This window comes from Pteropus medius, unplaced genomic scaffold (genome assembly GCF_902729225.1).
Source record: "Pteropus medius unplaced genomic scaffold, Ma_sr-lr_union100, whole genome shotgun sequence".
NCBI classification, from domain to species: domain Eukaryota; kingdom Metazoa; phylum Chordata; class Mammalia; order Chiroptera; family Pteropodidae; genus Pteropus; species Pteropus medius.
The window spans coordinates 103,995-120,542 of NW_024349519.1; the positions used below are offsets into that span (position 1 = coordinate 103,995).

The following is a 16,548-nucleotide window of genomic DNA, read 5'->3' on the forward strand; positions in this document are numbered from 1 at the left end:
CTGTAGGTGGTATCTGGTGCAGACAGCTGACTACTCGGATTAATTTTACTTGATACTACAACTGAGATGGGAAGCCTGTTCTGTAGGGGGGATTTACCATTCAGCAATGCTCCTGTGGATCCGTGCCACCGAGGTCTCAATGTCGATTGGGTGGTATCGTAATCCTCTTAGCTCCAGCGTTTCGTCCAGAGCTCCTACCACATATAATGCATCATGACGTTCTGACAGAGAAAAGAGAAATGTGGTTCATCAGACACATATTGAGTGCAATACAGTGTTGGAGTTAAGAGCACAAGGTTCGGACTGCCAGCCCCATCACCTGGCTCCATCACTCACCAGCTGTGTAACTTTGGGCAAATCACTTAAGTCTCTGAGTCTTGCTTTCCCCTCTGTGAGACTGCTATGAAGATTAAATAAGATAATCCATGTAAGGTAGTTTATGATGCCTCATAAGTGCTAAAAATTAGCTATTATCATTACTATTGTTTACGACGACGACTATTACTATTATGTGCCAGGAATTGTGACAGGTGCTGAGGAGACAAAGATGACGAAACACAATTCTTGCTCTGGATACTTACTGTCTAGTGGGGGAAACGAACAAACAAACAAACAGGTGTGTACTATAACATGGTAAACCCAGTGATAGGCACATGCATGAGGTATGAGGGGAGCAGAAGACACCCCCTGAGCTCTGCTCAAGGGTTCAGGAGAGGCCTGGAAAAGCTGAAGTCAGACTGAGATTTTAAGGGTAAGTAGGAATTAGCCAGATGATGGCTGGAGGAGGTTTGGAGGGAGGAGAGAGAGGATCTGAGATGGAGAAGAAATGAACATGTATCACTGTTTCTGGATATCGTCAAGAAATCCAGGTATAAGGAGTGGGATTACAGAATATAAAGAGAGTAGTTCTGATTATTCATAGGGTTGTAATTTGGTTAGGACCTTGTAGAAATCTCATTTTTTAAAAAAGATTTTATGCACATACTGTATACATAAGGCTACACGGTTTATGTCTACATAGATAAAACATTTTGGAGATGACTTTGCTAGGTCTACTGAATATAGTATTTTCAGGAAAAGGTAGATTTCTAAAAAATTCAGCAAAACAAAGTTCTAGAACCTGTAGGAGAGAGGAGGAGGAGGTCCAGCAAAGTTCCCATAACACAGGAAGAGCCCATAAAGATGGTAATAACGAAACAACAGAAACACAGTAGTTAATGACTAGTGAGTGCTTTCTATAAGCCAGGCACTGTTAAATGCATCATGTCATTTAATCTCACACCATTTCCACAAGGCTGGATACATTGTCACTCCTGACTTCTTGGTAAGAAACCAACAGGTTCAGTGATTGCTCAAGGTCACATAGCAAATGGCAGAGGTAGGCTTCAAAACCAGGGCACCTGGCAAGGGATACTTCCCTCTTCTCCGGAATATTATCCTGTGTCCCCACGAATTATGGAGAAACTATGGACACTGGTTGGTATAGAAAATGCAAGGAGCCAAGGCTCGATTTAGACCTTTCAAGTCCAGTGAGTTATTTGTATTGGTTCTTAAAGTGCATGATACAGTTAAGGTTGGGTATTTTTAAATGGCTATTCATGCCATCAGGAAGGCAGGTTAAAGGCAGACAGCAGTGAAGCCATGACAATCAATTGGGCAGAGGATGACTGGAGCGATGGCTTACACCAGAGCCTTTCCAAGTAGTCTGGAACCCAACATGAGACTCCGAAGGGACAGAGGAACACTTCGGCATGATGACACCTCCACACTGATTTCCCCTCACAGGGATTAGGACTGTTCCTGTTGCTCCCAAAATGGTACATGGGAGAAGAAGAGCTACAAGAGCTATGAAATACCTGGTCAGGAGCTCGTTCAGGACTATGTGTTCTGCCCTGGGCATTCACTGCTCATCAGGCATATCCCTATGACTGTGGCTGTGCAAATAATCCACAGTTCAGGAGTGCTGACCTGGTGCCGTGGCTGCTTACCTTCTAGGTGCTTTTCAGGTGCAAAGTCTTATTTCAAATGAATATGAATATGGGTTCAAGAATCGTAGGAGGGAGTAATTACACACACATCTCTCTCTCTCTCTCTCTCTCTTCTCTCACTTCACACACACCAAAGGCAGGCAGAGGAAGGCCAGCCGGTGCTACTGTGAAATGAAAGCAGGACAAAGGGGAAGAGTTGGTGTTGGAAATACCTCCAGTAGCTGCTGTGAGCTCAGTTCGGCGGACAAAACCAAGGTATCCTGTCCGAGCCCAGAGTGTCTGAGCAGCATCCCCAAAGCTGAGGCGAGTGTTGAAATGATCAGCTTGAAGAGTCTCACTATCGTAGATGGTATAATAGCCACTGGCTGTATGGGGACTGTTTACCCAAATCTACAATAAGAAAAGGGCATGGATCACATTTCACCAGGAACATGTACTATGTATCAATTCAATTATCTTGGGACAGATGACTGTAGTTTTTTAATCCAAAGGCAGGCTGAGGTTTTACATTAACAACAACACAACTGCAACAATAAAGGCAGCTGACATTTCAAATGTTTACCATGTGCTGAACGGTGAGGTATTTTATTTATATGCCTTATCTCAATCAATCCTGACATACATGACATGACAATATAGTTCATACTATGGTTATTCCCATTTTACAGATTAAAAAAACAAAGAGTTAAGTAACTTGCCTAAAATGCAGAAACTAGGAGACTCATACTAAGCCTGTGTCGCAGGCTCAAGCATGACGCTATACTGCCTCCCTGGCTCATTTTTCAGCCTCTTTAGGAGTCCCCCAGAGGCATCACGGGATCATTTCTGTGCTTCTGAAACTAAGGTATAAAGCTCTCAGGGAAACACTACAAAGTATTTGAATTTACCAGGAAAACACAGCAACAGCTCACAATGGTAATAACACTAGTATTTATTGAGAACTCATTATGTGACAGGCACTGCTCCATATACATTACAGATACAGTTATAAATGGATTTAATTGTCACGCAATTCTACTACATAGGTGAAGCAGGTGAAATTATTATCTATTAATAAGGAAAGTGAGGCCAGAGAGGTTAACTTGCCCAGTATTGAGAAGACTGGCAGAGCCCAGGGCATCTGACTCCTGTACTTACAATAGTCCTCCCAGTAAGCTATGGAATAAAACACTGGTGTCCCTCAAAGGTTTAGGGGAAGAAAAATTAAGACTTTAAAAACATTTTATACGAATACAAAAATGGATACATTTTGGAATAGAACATAAAATTTGCATGAATTGTTAAAATTTAATATTGTGGCTCCTTAATAGGTGAGAAGAGGTAGGATCTGCCCATTTTAATTTTCAGTTAAAAAAATGTCAGTGGACAAATCTGGAACTAGTTCTAGTTTGGGTGTCCAAATCTTCTCTCCATTCTGGTCTCAATCTTCCCCTCTGTCCATTTCAGTCTTGTGCCTTACAAATTCAGAATGAGATAAAAGCTATCCAATTTCAATGACTTCCAGAATATGAACCCTAAAGCTTTTTGCTGCTGACTTTTCAGAATACAGGTGAAAATTATACATACCTCTCCAAGGTGAGAGTCTCCAACAGGCCCTTTGGTCTCAGGATTAACAATAACCACTTTCACTCCAGGTAAAATCTAAGAATCAAAGGGAAAACACAAAGACTTGGTTAACTCTAATGACCTCTAGGAAATGCAGTTACCTGCCCTCCCTCCCCTCTAGTGAGGCAAAGGAATGCACAAAGGCATGAGCTAACTGAGATGGCACTCAGAGGATCAGGATCATCCTTAGTAGAAACCAGAGGTACAATAAGACTAATCCTCAAAAATGAACCAGGGAACCAATCATTCTACTGCTCTTCAAAGGGAGGAGAAACTTCAGACCAGAACCTAACAGTAAGAATTTGGAGAATTACTTAACCATGTAACTGCCCTTTTCCATGATCTATCCTGGTCACTGGACTGATGGCGGTAAAACTCCCTGAAGCAGAAAGGGCAGCAGGGAGGGATCTCCTGAGAGTCTCTGCTCCAGTCTATAGTGAGTGCTAGAGTTAGAGGAACTTGAAGAGTAAGGGAGGACATAGTGGCAGCTTTGCAGGAGAATGGAAAGACATCACATGCCCAGGATCTCCCTCGGGAGGGAAAGGGGAGAAACAGGTACTGACTGAGAAAATGGCTCAGGGTCTCTCTGATTACCCATTTCCTGCCCCTTAAACCTCTATTTTCATCTTGGCTTTCTAGAGTATGCAGTTACTTGAGAAACCCTACAATGATTATCTGGCTCATACATCTAAAATCTTACGGAAGGAAGAGAAAAGACCATTCCCACTAGTCTGGGCCAGGCACCATGATACAAGGCTCCTTGAGGTGCCCAACCACTAGGGGAGGCAGGTGATTTGATAAGATGATAAAATCAACCCAAGTCCACTTCGAAGAGTTTAAATGGGAGAGTGACACTGAAGTAAGCTCCCTATAGGGTTGATCCACCACTGGATAGGTTAGACAGGATCCCTTTTTACCTTCCCAATTTTCCCCTCGCCTTTGCCTTTCTGAACTACTAGAAGGGATTCTGAGGCATCATCACAATCTATTCAAAGGGATGAGAAACGTGATTGTTTATGCTGATTTTAAAACACCCTTAGTAAATTGTTGTAGTCTGAAACCTAGCCCCCAATGTGATGGTAACAGGAAGTGGGGCCTTTAGGAGGGGACGAGGGCTCTTATGAAAGAGACCCAGAGATTTCCTTTGTCTCTTCAACCATGTGAGGACACAGCAACATGACAGTCATCTATGAACCAGAAATCCCTCATCAGAATCTGCTAGTGCCTTGTTCTTGACCTCCCAGCCTCCAGAATTGTGAGAAATAAGTTTCTGCTGTTTGTAAGCCATCCAGTCTATGGTATTCCGTTACAGCAGCCCAAATGGACTACGACAGTAACTAAACCTCTCCTTGAACATTTTAAAGCCCCATTCTAATCTAAGAAATCTTACCCCAATAGATAATCACTCTCAAATATCTTTAATCTCTTCTCCATTTTGATTTCTCTTTGAACTATAAATACGCATGTCTTCTCTGATCTTAAACTACATCCCCTAACTGCTCCTCTATTTTTCATCTTGTGACATTTACAAAGATAGAATTGGCTCTTTTTAAGTGTTGCTCATCACTCTATCTTGAACTTAATGAACACTGAATTTTGCTGTTCTGTCAAATCAGAATAACACGTCAGTTGGATTTTTTAAAAATTATTGGAAATTAGGAAAGTTCAAGTTGAGTATTCTTCTTGTCTATGTACCCATGTAAATTTGAAAGTACTGGCTCAGTTGAAATTGTTGAATCATCTCCAGAGTTCAATTAAGTCTTGCCCTGGATACTAATATATTACATGGCTTCAGGTTTCTTTAAAATGAACCACTTCTCCACAAAGACTACCTTCCCAATGTTTAACAGAACAAATTACCTTTCCAGACTCTGAGAGAAGCAAACTCTGGGGGGCACCCCGTTCCACAAGACGAACTCTGCAGAAGAACAATATTTATTATACATAATCCTTTAAAAAATGATTGCACGTCTACTAAAGGTATATATTGCCTTCCCAAGACCTCTAATTTGTCTCTTCTTCTTACTCTAGAGCAGAGTTTCTCAAACTCAGCATTATTGACATTTTGGATCAGATAATGTTTGTTATAGTTTTTTTTGTGAAGGGCTATCCTGTGTGTTGTAGGATGTTCGGAAACATTCCAGGCCTCTACCCACTAGATGTCAGTAGCAACACACTTGTTGTGACAACCAAAAATGTCTATAGACGTTGTCAAATGTCCTCTGGAGGGCAAAATCTCCCCAGGCTGAGAACCACTGCACTAGGGAGATGTCCTACCTGTGTAGGCTGGGTCAGTGCCAGGAGTACACCAGTGAACACAGAGTCAAGGTCAGTGGGACTTGAGAAAGGGTCCCAAAGCCCTCGGGCCAGGTGCTCACCTTGGGATGGAGCTAAAATTCCCCTGAGCTGACTAGGAAGAAGGCTTTTACTCCTGGGGTTTTGATAAAGTGTTGCTGTAAAAACTCTACTCTGCTTCATTTATCTCATCTGTCCCATCTTTTATTTTTAAACTTTCAGGGGAAAGAGTCTATCCATTTTAGTTTAATTTATATCAAACGTTACAAAATACTTTTATACAGATAGGAACTAAGTATTACATCTTAATATTAAAGAACAGTGTAGCAGCTGAGTATTATAGCTTTCTTCTTATAAATGTAAATCTTATCAAGTATTAATAGTAAAAATAAATTCCTTCCCTCTACCCCCACCCCCTAAGGTACAAACAAAAGGATGAGGGAGAGTGCTGGCTTTCTTGAGGCTCAGAACTTTTTATGTTTAGGTAATGAACATAATAAATCTACTGTACCTGTCATGTCTTAATGATTTCAGATCCACATATACAGTAGTTGGATCAGGCCCTGAGGTTCCCTAAAGAAAAGTAAATCAATACATTATTTAAATAAACAATATTTCCATATTTTACATTTTCAAATTGAGAAATAGATAATTTATCCATATACATAAAAAATCCAACTCTATTTTGAAAGCTCACCACCCTCTCTTCAACCAGATGACACAGGGTACAGTCGACACCTAAAAGACACTTCATGGCCTGGCTTTAGCTTCATGTTTCTTTCCTTTCCTCCCTCGCGAGAGTGGGCCATGGGCCTCCTCACAGGGGCCAGAGCAGCACTGAAAGGTTACCAGGCTAAGGAGAGTCTTTATCTCTGTATTTGAAGCAAGGGTGAGACAGGCCAGCATCCACAGGTTTTCGAAACCAACACTGGCCCAAGCTGATAGCAAAGGGCCCGTGACTGAGCTTCAAGGTTAAAGCATCATGATGCTAGTTGAAATTCACTTGACCATGGTCACAGAATACCTGAAAGTATCCACCATGTATGCTACCATCTTTTCCTCTCATTCTCATCCATGCCTATATTTACCTTAATAGCCTCCAAGCTACATAAAATCAGACCCAGTTCTTTTCTGTTATTTCAGTCCCTTTTCTGTTATTTACCCACCAAGAATAATATGGCAAAGTTACTATCTGGCTGGAGGAAAGAATACAGGTTTATTTGTGCTTCCTTTGCAAAAAGCTGTTATAAAAATATGGAGGAGACAGAAAGTAAGATAAAAATAAGATTCCAATAAGACTCAGAAGTCTTCAGTCATTGTCATGGACTATAAAAACTACTACCAAGAGTAAACATCTACATTGGTGCTCAAATGCCAGACATGGCTTCAAGAGTATAGCACCTAGTAACTCAGTGATTCTACACAACAACCCTGTGAAGGATGATACTATTATCTTCATCTTACAGATGAGCAAAATGAGGCATAGCAAAATCCAAATAAAAAAACCCCACGGTCCCACAGCAAGTCAGTAAAACTGGGGCTCACGCCAGGCAGCCTGGCTTCGAAGCCTCTGCTCCAGACTACCATACCTTTCCCTTCCATTTGTTCCCAAGCAAGACTTCGTGACAGTCACCTGTAAACATATTGCTACATTGACTCTTGATCCAAAAGTGGTGCTGACAGCCCGAGGGGACAGACCGATGTCTTTAAAGAGCTTGGAGAAGGACTGCTGGAGGGCAATGCGGGGCCGCTCCTCAGCCACCACCACACATGTCCGGATGCAGGAGAGGTTGATTCCTCTGGTCTGGAAGACACCAAGCACATGAGCTAAAGTTAGCAGGATCATAAAAGAACTGAATAGATAGGACAACTGTTCCATCTCCTGCGTCAGGAAAAGCCAAGGAATTGTGTGTTCTCACCTCAGACACTCAGAGGAAAGACAAAAGTTTCCATGAAAGTCATTACCTGCTGGTAAATGTGCTCATGTTCTACTTCTTTTCTCTTTCATCTAAAAACCTTAAGGTTCTTCAGCAGTCCATTTTTATCCCTTCCCATTTCTGTACCTTAGATTTCTTCCTATTTCAAACTGGAGAGGTGGGACTTAAAGGAAAAGAAAACTAGCACCCTGGAGAGCAAATCTCTTGTCTCTTTTTTTTCTTTCTTAAGGTCATATTTCTTTATTAAAGAATATTCGGTGTTTTCTGATTCTCTCACATGCCAGTCAGACACATGATTACTGGATACACAAGGAATGAGTTATCCTTGTCTTTAGGGCAGTCCCCAATCTCTAATATTCTGAGGTTGCAAATTCTAATGGGAAAATCCTACTGGAGGTCACAATTCCTTTTCGTTTTTACATAAAGTCATTACCATTCAGCCTCCCTACCAGTTTTACCTTCTTCTCCACAAAGAATCAGATTAAACCCTGAAAGAATGCATTACATTAGAAAGTGGAAGAGATGAATTTCCTGAGGTTTATGAAACACCCGTAAGACTGCCTAGAAAAAAACAAGCAGCTATGTCTGTCAACCCCTACTCTATATCATCATGCCTGGCCCACTTCTTTAAAACCTCTCAGGACGGCCTACTTGTCGTAGCTGCTTCTTACCTTTAGCACTTCCACTTGGTTTCCAAGCCCTTTGGTACAGAGCTCCATTACCGAATAGGAGCAGAAAGTATCCCTTATTTTGTACTGGTTGACGGTGGAGAGCCAGAGGAAAAGGTTGTTTTCTAACTCCATAGGAGGAATTAAGATAGACTGGTGACCTGAATAGACACTGCAATAAAGAAAGGCAAGAGTGGACATTATCAGTTCATTCTAGATATCTTGATGTTTTAGAACAGCATCAATTCGACAAATATTTACTGAGTATGAAGAACAGCATATGATCATATTAGATATAAAGGTCTAAGAATCAACTTTGTATACAACTCACAAGATACAACAAATACAAAATAAAGCAGACTGTGGTATGCACAGAAACTGAGATGTGAACAGAGGACATCAAGATCATAGAAAAAAGAGCGAGTCATTCATATTGGGAAAGGTGGGGCTGCGGGTGTTTTAATGAGTAGGTGACACTTGAGCTGGGGCTGGAAGAATGAGCAGGAATTTGACAGTGGCTGGAGGAAGTGGGGATGGTGATAAGAGCATTCCAGGCAGGGGAACAGCATATGCAAATGCAGAAGTATAAAATTACATGGTGAGTTTAAGTTTGTCAGAAGTAGTATCCCAGTGTGAAATACTAGAGCACAGTATACATGGGGGAGTGGTAAGAAGTGAGGCCAGAAGGGTTGGGGTCAAACTGTGAAAGGGCTTAACTATCATATGATGGATTTAGACTTTACCCAGCAGGCAGTCATTGTAGCTTTACGTTGGAGCAAAACTAGCAACATGGAGGAGGGATTGGAGACACGAGAGACACTGAAGATTGAGAGACAGTTAGCAGAGACTGCAATAGTCCAGGTGAGAGATGATGAGGGCTTGAACCCCAACAGTGCAGCCGAGATAAAAAGGAAGGAATGGCAGAGTCACACATCATGTGCATAATCTACAGCCATGAGTCCTCGACTTCCTAAACCTGAGTATAAATCAGAATCGCCAGGAGCCCAAGAATCTTGTATTTAAAAAATACTAGAATTGTGGTTTCACTTTTGGAGCTCTAAGATAGGAAGTCTGGGAAAGGACCATTAATTTTTTTTTAAGATCCCTAGGTGATTCCTATGTATAAATAGGTTTAGGAACAACCGAAGGACATGATATTTAACTGGATGTAAGACATAAAGATATAGAAGTTAAAGATAATGCCAAAGTTCCTAGTCTGGGCCCCTAAGTGGATAATCCCATCCTAACACGTCTGTGAAGAATTCATGGAGATGTCCCCTAGGAGGTGAAAATGTAGGTCTGAGATAAGGTTTCCTGGGTGAACAGTGAAAGGAGTGGAACTATGCTATTCCACAAGAAATACTCTGGCCAGGATGGACATGTTACTTTCCAGCCACATGCTGTCATGCTATCTCATTATATTCCTTCCTGCCAAGACTACGGGGTGTGTTCTGGCTGTCAAAGCATGACATATTTCACATAAGTATCATCCTTCTACTTGGCTCTGCTTCTAAAATGAGAATTACAAAATGGAACAGAGAGCAGGTAATAAGATCACTGACCTTTAGTATGAAGAATAAAACTAAAAGGAAAAAAAAAGGGAATACAAACAAAACTAAAGGAACATCGGAGATGTATTAGGTGCACAGATTCTAGAAACATCAGCATTTTATTGAAACTTTACCAAATGAAGGGAGCAAAGGGAAGGATGAGATGGGCATAGCCCCCAAAGCCTGTGCATTCTGTTTCTTTGCTTTCCCATTCCTACCTGCAGAGACACCAGAGTGCAAAGCCAAGTCCACAGTAAGGGTCAAGGCAGATGGCGATCTGCCGAGAGGAATACAACTCACACTGGAGCTTGATGGCTCTACAAAGAGCATTGACTGCAGAGTGGGACATCTGGAAAGTAAGGAACATGGAACAGGATGGAACTGGCATCCCACAGGCAGAAAAACAGCTCCAAGAGAGATTTAAGAAGTTTCAATTCCCCCAAACTCCTCAAAATAATGTATATTTTTTATTGGTTCAAAAAGTCTAATCTAAGTCTAACGTATGGATAACAAATTTCTATTCATTAGTCAATACTGAGTTTTATAAAATATAAGTCTATGATTTCATACTGGCTTTAACTGTAACTCTTATTATCTGTTAGCTTCCATGCTAGGTTCAGAACATGGCATAACACAAATTCCTTGGGATAGCTTATTCCGGAAGAACTGATGCTTTTATTTAAATATAGCAGGGACCCTTGATCCTCCGCCTACTGGTCTCTGGTATAACCAGTTGGCCTCTACATCTGAAGTCCTTGGGGCAGTGGTCATCTCTATTTTTTGCAGGCCCAGCATTTTACCAACATCCAGTGAGTGAATATATCCCAACTACTCTACCTTCACTCCTGTAAGCATGCCAGTTGTAGAGACACTAAAATCAAGATACGCCAACATCTCAGGAGTGGGTGGTTTATACAGCTGAGGTAACCTTTTCCTGGGTAAGTCATCTGCAAGGAAAAGAAAAATCCTGATGTCAATGAGATATGAGAACATAAAAATCATTGCTCTTCAGTTGGTTTTCTGTGGACTTGCTATGGCCTAATTTAGTTTCTGGGATTTGATAAAGCTTAGGCTTCTTGTATTTAACCAAGCAGCTCAAATGTGTCACTCCTAGAGGCAGGTTGGGGTTGAGGACACTGTTAGACAGAATAAACAAGCAAATCTACATCAGACAAATGTATTTACTAGAAGGTTAGTGAGGGATACTGTAATACAGTAGTTGAAAACATGGACTAAGGAACAACTGAACCGAAGGACATGATACTTAACTGGATGTAAGACATAAAGATATAGAAGTTAAAGATAATGCCAAAGTTCCTAGTCTGGTGGTCAAAGATAATGCCAAAGTTCCTAGACTGCTGGTGTTCAAATCCCAGCTCTGCCATTTTCCAGCAATGTGACCTTGAAGTTATAACCTCTTTGTGTCTGTTTCCTTATCTCTAAAATGGTAATAATACCTACTCTCATAGAATTGTTGGGGAGTTAATTCACATAAAGTAATCTGAAAACAACTAAGTGCTCAAAAGCTTTAGTTGTTGTTTTGCTGGTTTCAAGTTAAAGTTCATTATTTACAGTTTTATTACAGGTTATATTAATCATGGACTGTTTTATTTTTATTTATTTTTTATTTTTAATGTTAGGGTGCAAAGCACTGTGTGAGTTCTTGACCATGGACTGCTTTAAAAGCCGTTTTTCTCCAAGTTCACATGGCAGATTTTTAAGAATGATAACCTAGAATTAGGAATTATTTTCCTTTGCTCATTTATTTATATACCTCTTCCTTCCTCCTAAATTTGCTTTTTAAGTAGGTCAAAACCAAAAATGTCGAGGATGTCTCTGACCCTAACCATGGCTCTTCAATGGCTCCTTTGACTTTCTGGATCAAGAAACAATTCTGACTCTGACTTTTAAATCTCTGCATCATTGGGCACCCAACTCTGGTCAAACCAGACTCTAACACTTTCAGCCCACCTCCGTATAGGGTAAGGTTACTCATGTGCCTAAAGAAAGCCTCCTGAAATGTGATTGAGTCCAGTAACTATAGTAGATGGATCTGCATCAATAACACCAACACAATCCGTTTGTGTTATGTATTATATATAACTATGCTTATGTCTTTAAGTGACAAGCACAAAAAAAAAATCTAGTTCAGCATGTGGCACATAATAACCACAAACACATCTCATCCTTGCATTTAAAACCCATGTAAATGTTCCTGAAGTGGACACTATGTGGCACTTACTGAAAATAGGTTAAGGAGGAAATTAATGGTTAAGAGGCTGGGAATGGAGCCAAACTGACTGGGTTTGAATCTCAGTGCTACTACTTACTTAACCTCCCTGTGCCTCAGTTTTCTTATCTGTAAAATGAGGATGAAAATAGCACCAATCTAAAAGTGCTGGTATAAGGATAAAATCAGGTAATACAAGCTAGATGGCTGGCGCATGTGAAGGGCTGAATTGAAGATGTTAAGATTACATGTGACGTGCTTTACAACTCATTTTGTAGGCAGTTTTGCCCAGGCTGGTAGGATACTCAGAGAGGAACAGAGTATCAGGATTTAAATCCTGTCTACCTGACTCCACAAATCACACTCCCCTACCCCACCATTCTCCAGGCAGCCATCTCTTATGCCCTTCTTTATTAGGAATACCACCTAAAATTCACGCACTTTATGGTTTTCTAAGTACTTTCATATTATATTGCATTTAATATCCTCAATAAATATGTGAGTCAGGCAAGAGTAGGTAGTATTTTAGGAAAGGGTAATCTCAGACAAGGTTATACAGAGAACTACTGAAGCTCGAACTAGAACCAGATCTTCTGATTCCTCGTCCATTACTGTTTGGACTATATCACATCTAAATCTAGACTATATCAGATCTTCACAACATTTTATATGGCCTTACATGTATATGGTGATATTCAGCATAAAAACCTAACCACCGTTTAATGATGCCAAGAGTAACAGCAAGACACTTTTTGTTTTGAGAGTCATAAGCATTCTGTGATCTGCTTCTTTGGACCTGGCTGTTGCAGTATCCAGCCTTTTGGTAATGCAAGCTGCTGGGCATTAAGTTTTGCCTCTGTCTTAGCTGAGGGAATGTGTTGTGACATAAAAACCATGTAAACATCTTTGGCATGAGAATCTAGGAACTTCTAGGGAGTAAATGTTCCTTCAACAGTTCTGGAGAAATCTCCCCTTCACCTGTGTCAATGATGGTTGGCCAGGTTTTCACGTCCACAGCTGCTGCTGCCTCTCGGGACCTCAGTAACCTCATCAGGGTCTGTGTGGTAAGAATGCAGGCTGCTTTGCTGACCTAGAAAACAAATGAACAGAAATAAGCACCAAAAGGCTTAGTCCCCATGTAGCTTCATAGGCTCTGGCTGCTGCCAAAAGCAATCTGTAAGACAGATCTTATTCCAAAATTTGCACATCATACCAGACAGGACAGTATCAGCTTTTCAAACAACACACACAGGACAATGGAGGTATTTCCTCTTACATTTGTCCTTGTGGTAATGCCCTTTGGCAACAATCACCTCAGAATGATGGACTTATTTACAATACAGGTTTTGTTTACAACAGTGATTCTCAAATATTCCATAGTTGTAATTTAACTCAGTATGGATCTCACAACCTTTTGGTTCCATGAAGACCATAATAAAATAAAAACATGGATTTTGTAGTGCTCAGGGGATAAGAGAAGTCAGATGGTCATCTCTGAAGGAGTTAGTGTTTGCAACGGTCTAGAGAATGGTGAAACTAACTAGACATAGAACATATCCTGAACTTGAGGAACTCTGTCATCTCACAAAAATTAACTGTTCTTGCTCACATGGAAGTGCAAAGTGACCGACTTCCTACACAAACTGTGTCAATGGAAGGGAACTTCTGTCCCTGCTGCTCTGGCTGTCCTTGCAGGATATGACAAAGGCATTTTGCTTAACTGAACTCTGTAATAAAATCATCTATGGTAAACATGGCTTTTACGCTACAGGCTCCAGTTAAAAGAATAAATGTTACATAAATTGGAATTTTGTAACTCTTTGCTTTAAAATACATTAGGATATGATGCAATAAATATTTATCTTATTTTCTTCAATTCTCACATCCTTTAGAAACTCCAGTGCAAGATCTAGACACTTTTTAATACTATACCAAACAGTATTTATACTGAATTTATAAAACTAACAAAAATAAAAGTGACCTGACAACTGGGGAGAATTCGGTTTGACATATAAAATGATCTTAGTTATTGTGTAGAAAAAATATTAGAACATTTATTTAAAAGAGGGGGTAAAACAAGTTTTATGGACAATTAACTAATGATAGCTTCACTTCTTTAATGCTCATGATAAATGCACACAATTCTGTACCTCGCCAATAACCACTTTCCCACATTCCTTCACTGAATAGTGCTGGTCACTTTGGTCACATTAAGGAAAAAGAGATAGTTCTCACAGGAGAGATTTGATTTCCTGACTCAAAAGAACTGGCAAGTTAGTATGGATCCTCAGTTTGTGAGAGGAGGACAAGGCAAGATATACTTGGTACCTACATCAACAATCATGCGGACTGTGGGCAACGTGGCAGCAAGGTTCTGAGCATGAGGAGGTCGGACGGTCACAGGTATGCACCCCGCATATAGGCAGCCATAGAACGCAGCGATTAACTCGATGCCTGCAAGACAGAGTCACTTAGCTGCCCGGTATCACTGAGAAACTATAAGGCAGATCTTATTCCAAAATGAGTTTATTAAATAATGTGCTGGATAGGTGATGTAGATCATAATTCAACAGAGACACTAGCAGAAGAAATTTTTAAAATTAAAAATATAAAGGAAGAAGCATATAACTTAAAAATATAGAGAAGCCAAGAATAAATAACAAGAAAGGAAGTCAGAAGAAAACTCTTGAAAGATACCTGAAGAAGGTTATTTTCATATCACTACTTGATATTAGGAGGAATAACTGCAGAAATTAGGGATGAACTTGGGAAATAAAAGAATGGGGAAAAGAGAGATGAGGAACACCTGAGTTTTCTCTAAATATTTAGAAGGCCGCTATATGAGGAGCAATTAGACTTCTGGGATCTCACTCCATCAGTGGGTGCAAGATTTCAGGAGACAAAGCATGACTGGATGTCGAGAAGACCCTGCAATACCGGAACTTGGAGGATGGCCTCCTCAGTAAGGGTTCTGATCCATCACATGTCATTAATTGGTAGATGGAAGACAATCTCATAGGAACCCCACAGGAAAAATTCCTTTACCAAATGACCTTCCAAGAAATCTTAGAATTAATGTAAATAGCATAGAAATCACAGAGAAAAATGAATTAAAGGGGATAAAAGACCAAAGAAGGCTGGATGTATAAGTGGGTTAGGTGGCAGAAGAACAAAGAAAGGGACGACTCAAATATTTCATCTAAAAATTTGAATATTTATACCAAACTGTCATCAAATAATTCTGAGTTCCTCTTACTGGAAAAAAAAAAAGTTGTTAGAGCATGGAAGATGAAAGCAACAATAATTGAGGAATACTAAACATCAATCATGATATGAAGAGTATAAAGTCAAAAGAATGCACGTACAACATTCTTTTGGAAACTGGGTGAAATGGCCCCATTTCTGAACACTCCTAGAAACAAAGCATCTCTTTTGAGAGTTTCTAAAAGTCAGGAAGTCTTCATTCATTCAAGATATACCCTAGTGCCAGGCGCTATGCTAGATACATACAAGAGTAAATACAACAGACGCAGTCCCAGCCAAGCCATTGTGCTGCATGACTCTGGGGGTGAGGCTTGGTTCACACCTCAGCCCATGTGCATGGTACTCCCCGAGTTGAGAAGTGCACAGCCTACATGGTCATATATGGTGGCCCTGCATTCCTGTCCTTATAGTTTGTAGTCTAGTAATGAAGTCTACCAACACTTACCAGGTGGATAGAGCAATACCACATTGTCTCCTGCATTTAGATGTCCCTTATCACCAAGAACTGATGCAATCCTCTCTGCTCGCTTATGAAGCTGAAGGCAGCTAGCTGTGCACACAGCAGTGCCCTTTAAACAGAAGGAAGTATAGTGGGTCAAAGCTCATTAATAAAATAAAACAGTGACAAGTATAGCCCATTTGACACAATACCTAAAAGGCTTGTGCCTTAGTAGATTATTTTTAGCTAGTTATCAATTTCAGTGAAAATTCCCTCTAGTGTTAAAAGATATATATGGTATTCCTTTTCTTTTTCAATGTCTAAAAGTACTTAGGGAATATCAACATTAACTTAAATCAACATACAGTCATTCTTGTTTAAGATAGCTTTAAAAATAGACAGGAATTTTTTAGTTAAATGAGGAAATAAGAGTAAAAGGAAAATAGGGGAAATAAAGCAGGCTGAGGGCAAGAGTGAGGTCAGGATAATAAATGCTGGCCATGTGGTCATGTGGTCATGTGCATTTGCTGGACATGAAGCACAAATTTGTCTCTGAAGTTCTAACTGCAAAG

The 16,548-nt window shown here is 40.3% G+C and overlaps 1 protein-coding gene across 3 annotated transcripts in view; it reads right to left on the reverse strand.

The window, feature by feature from the left end:
* The window catches only part of DIP2B (disco interacting protein 2 homolog B), a 183,701-nt gene that overhangs the window by 5,620 nt on the left and 161,533 nt on the right, over nucleotides 1-16,548 (reverse strand). For all 3 annotated transcript variants that reach the window (XM_039882047.1, XM_039882048.1, XM_039882049.1), the window contains 12 exons: nucleotides 15,983-16,106; nucleotides 14,606-14,727; nucleotides 13,252-13,363; nucleotides 10,881-10,990; nucleotides 10,262-10,392; nucleotides 8,497-8,665; nucleotides 7,522-7,692; nucleotides 6,400-6,461; nucleotides 5,454-5,511; nucleotides 3,555-3,629; nucleotides 2,201-2,378; nucleotides 98-221 (listed from right to left, as the gene is read on the reverse strand). In XM_039882047.1, the coding sequence (XP_039737981.1) occupies nucleotides 98-221; nucleotides 2,201-2,378; nucleotides 3,555-3,629; nucleotides 5,454-5,511; nucleotides 6,400-6,461; nucleotides 7,522-7,692; nucleotides 8,497-8,665; nucleotides 10,262-10,392; nucleotides 10,881-10,990; nucleotides 13,252-13,363; nucleotides 14,606-14,727; nucleotides 15,983-16,106 (1,436 nt within the window). The remainder of the gene's footprint in view (nucleotides 1-97; nucleotides 222-2,200; nucleotides 2,379-3,554; nucleotides 3,630-5,453; nucleotides 5,512-6,399; nucleotides 6,462-7,521; nucleotides 7,693-8,496; nucleotides 8,666-10,261; nucleotides 10,393-10,880; nucleotides 10,991-13,251; nucleotides 13,364-14,605; nucleotides 14,728-15,982; nucleotides 16,107-16,548) is intronic.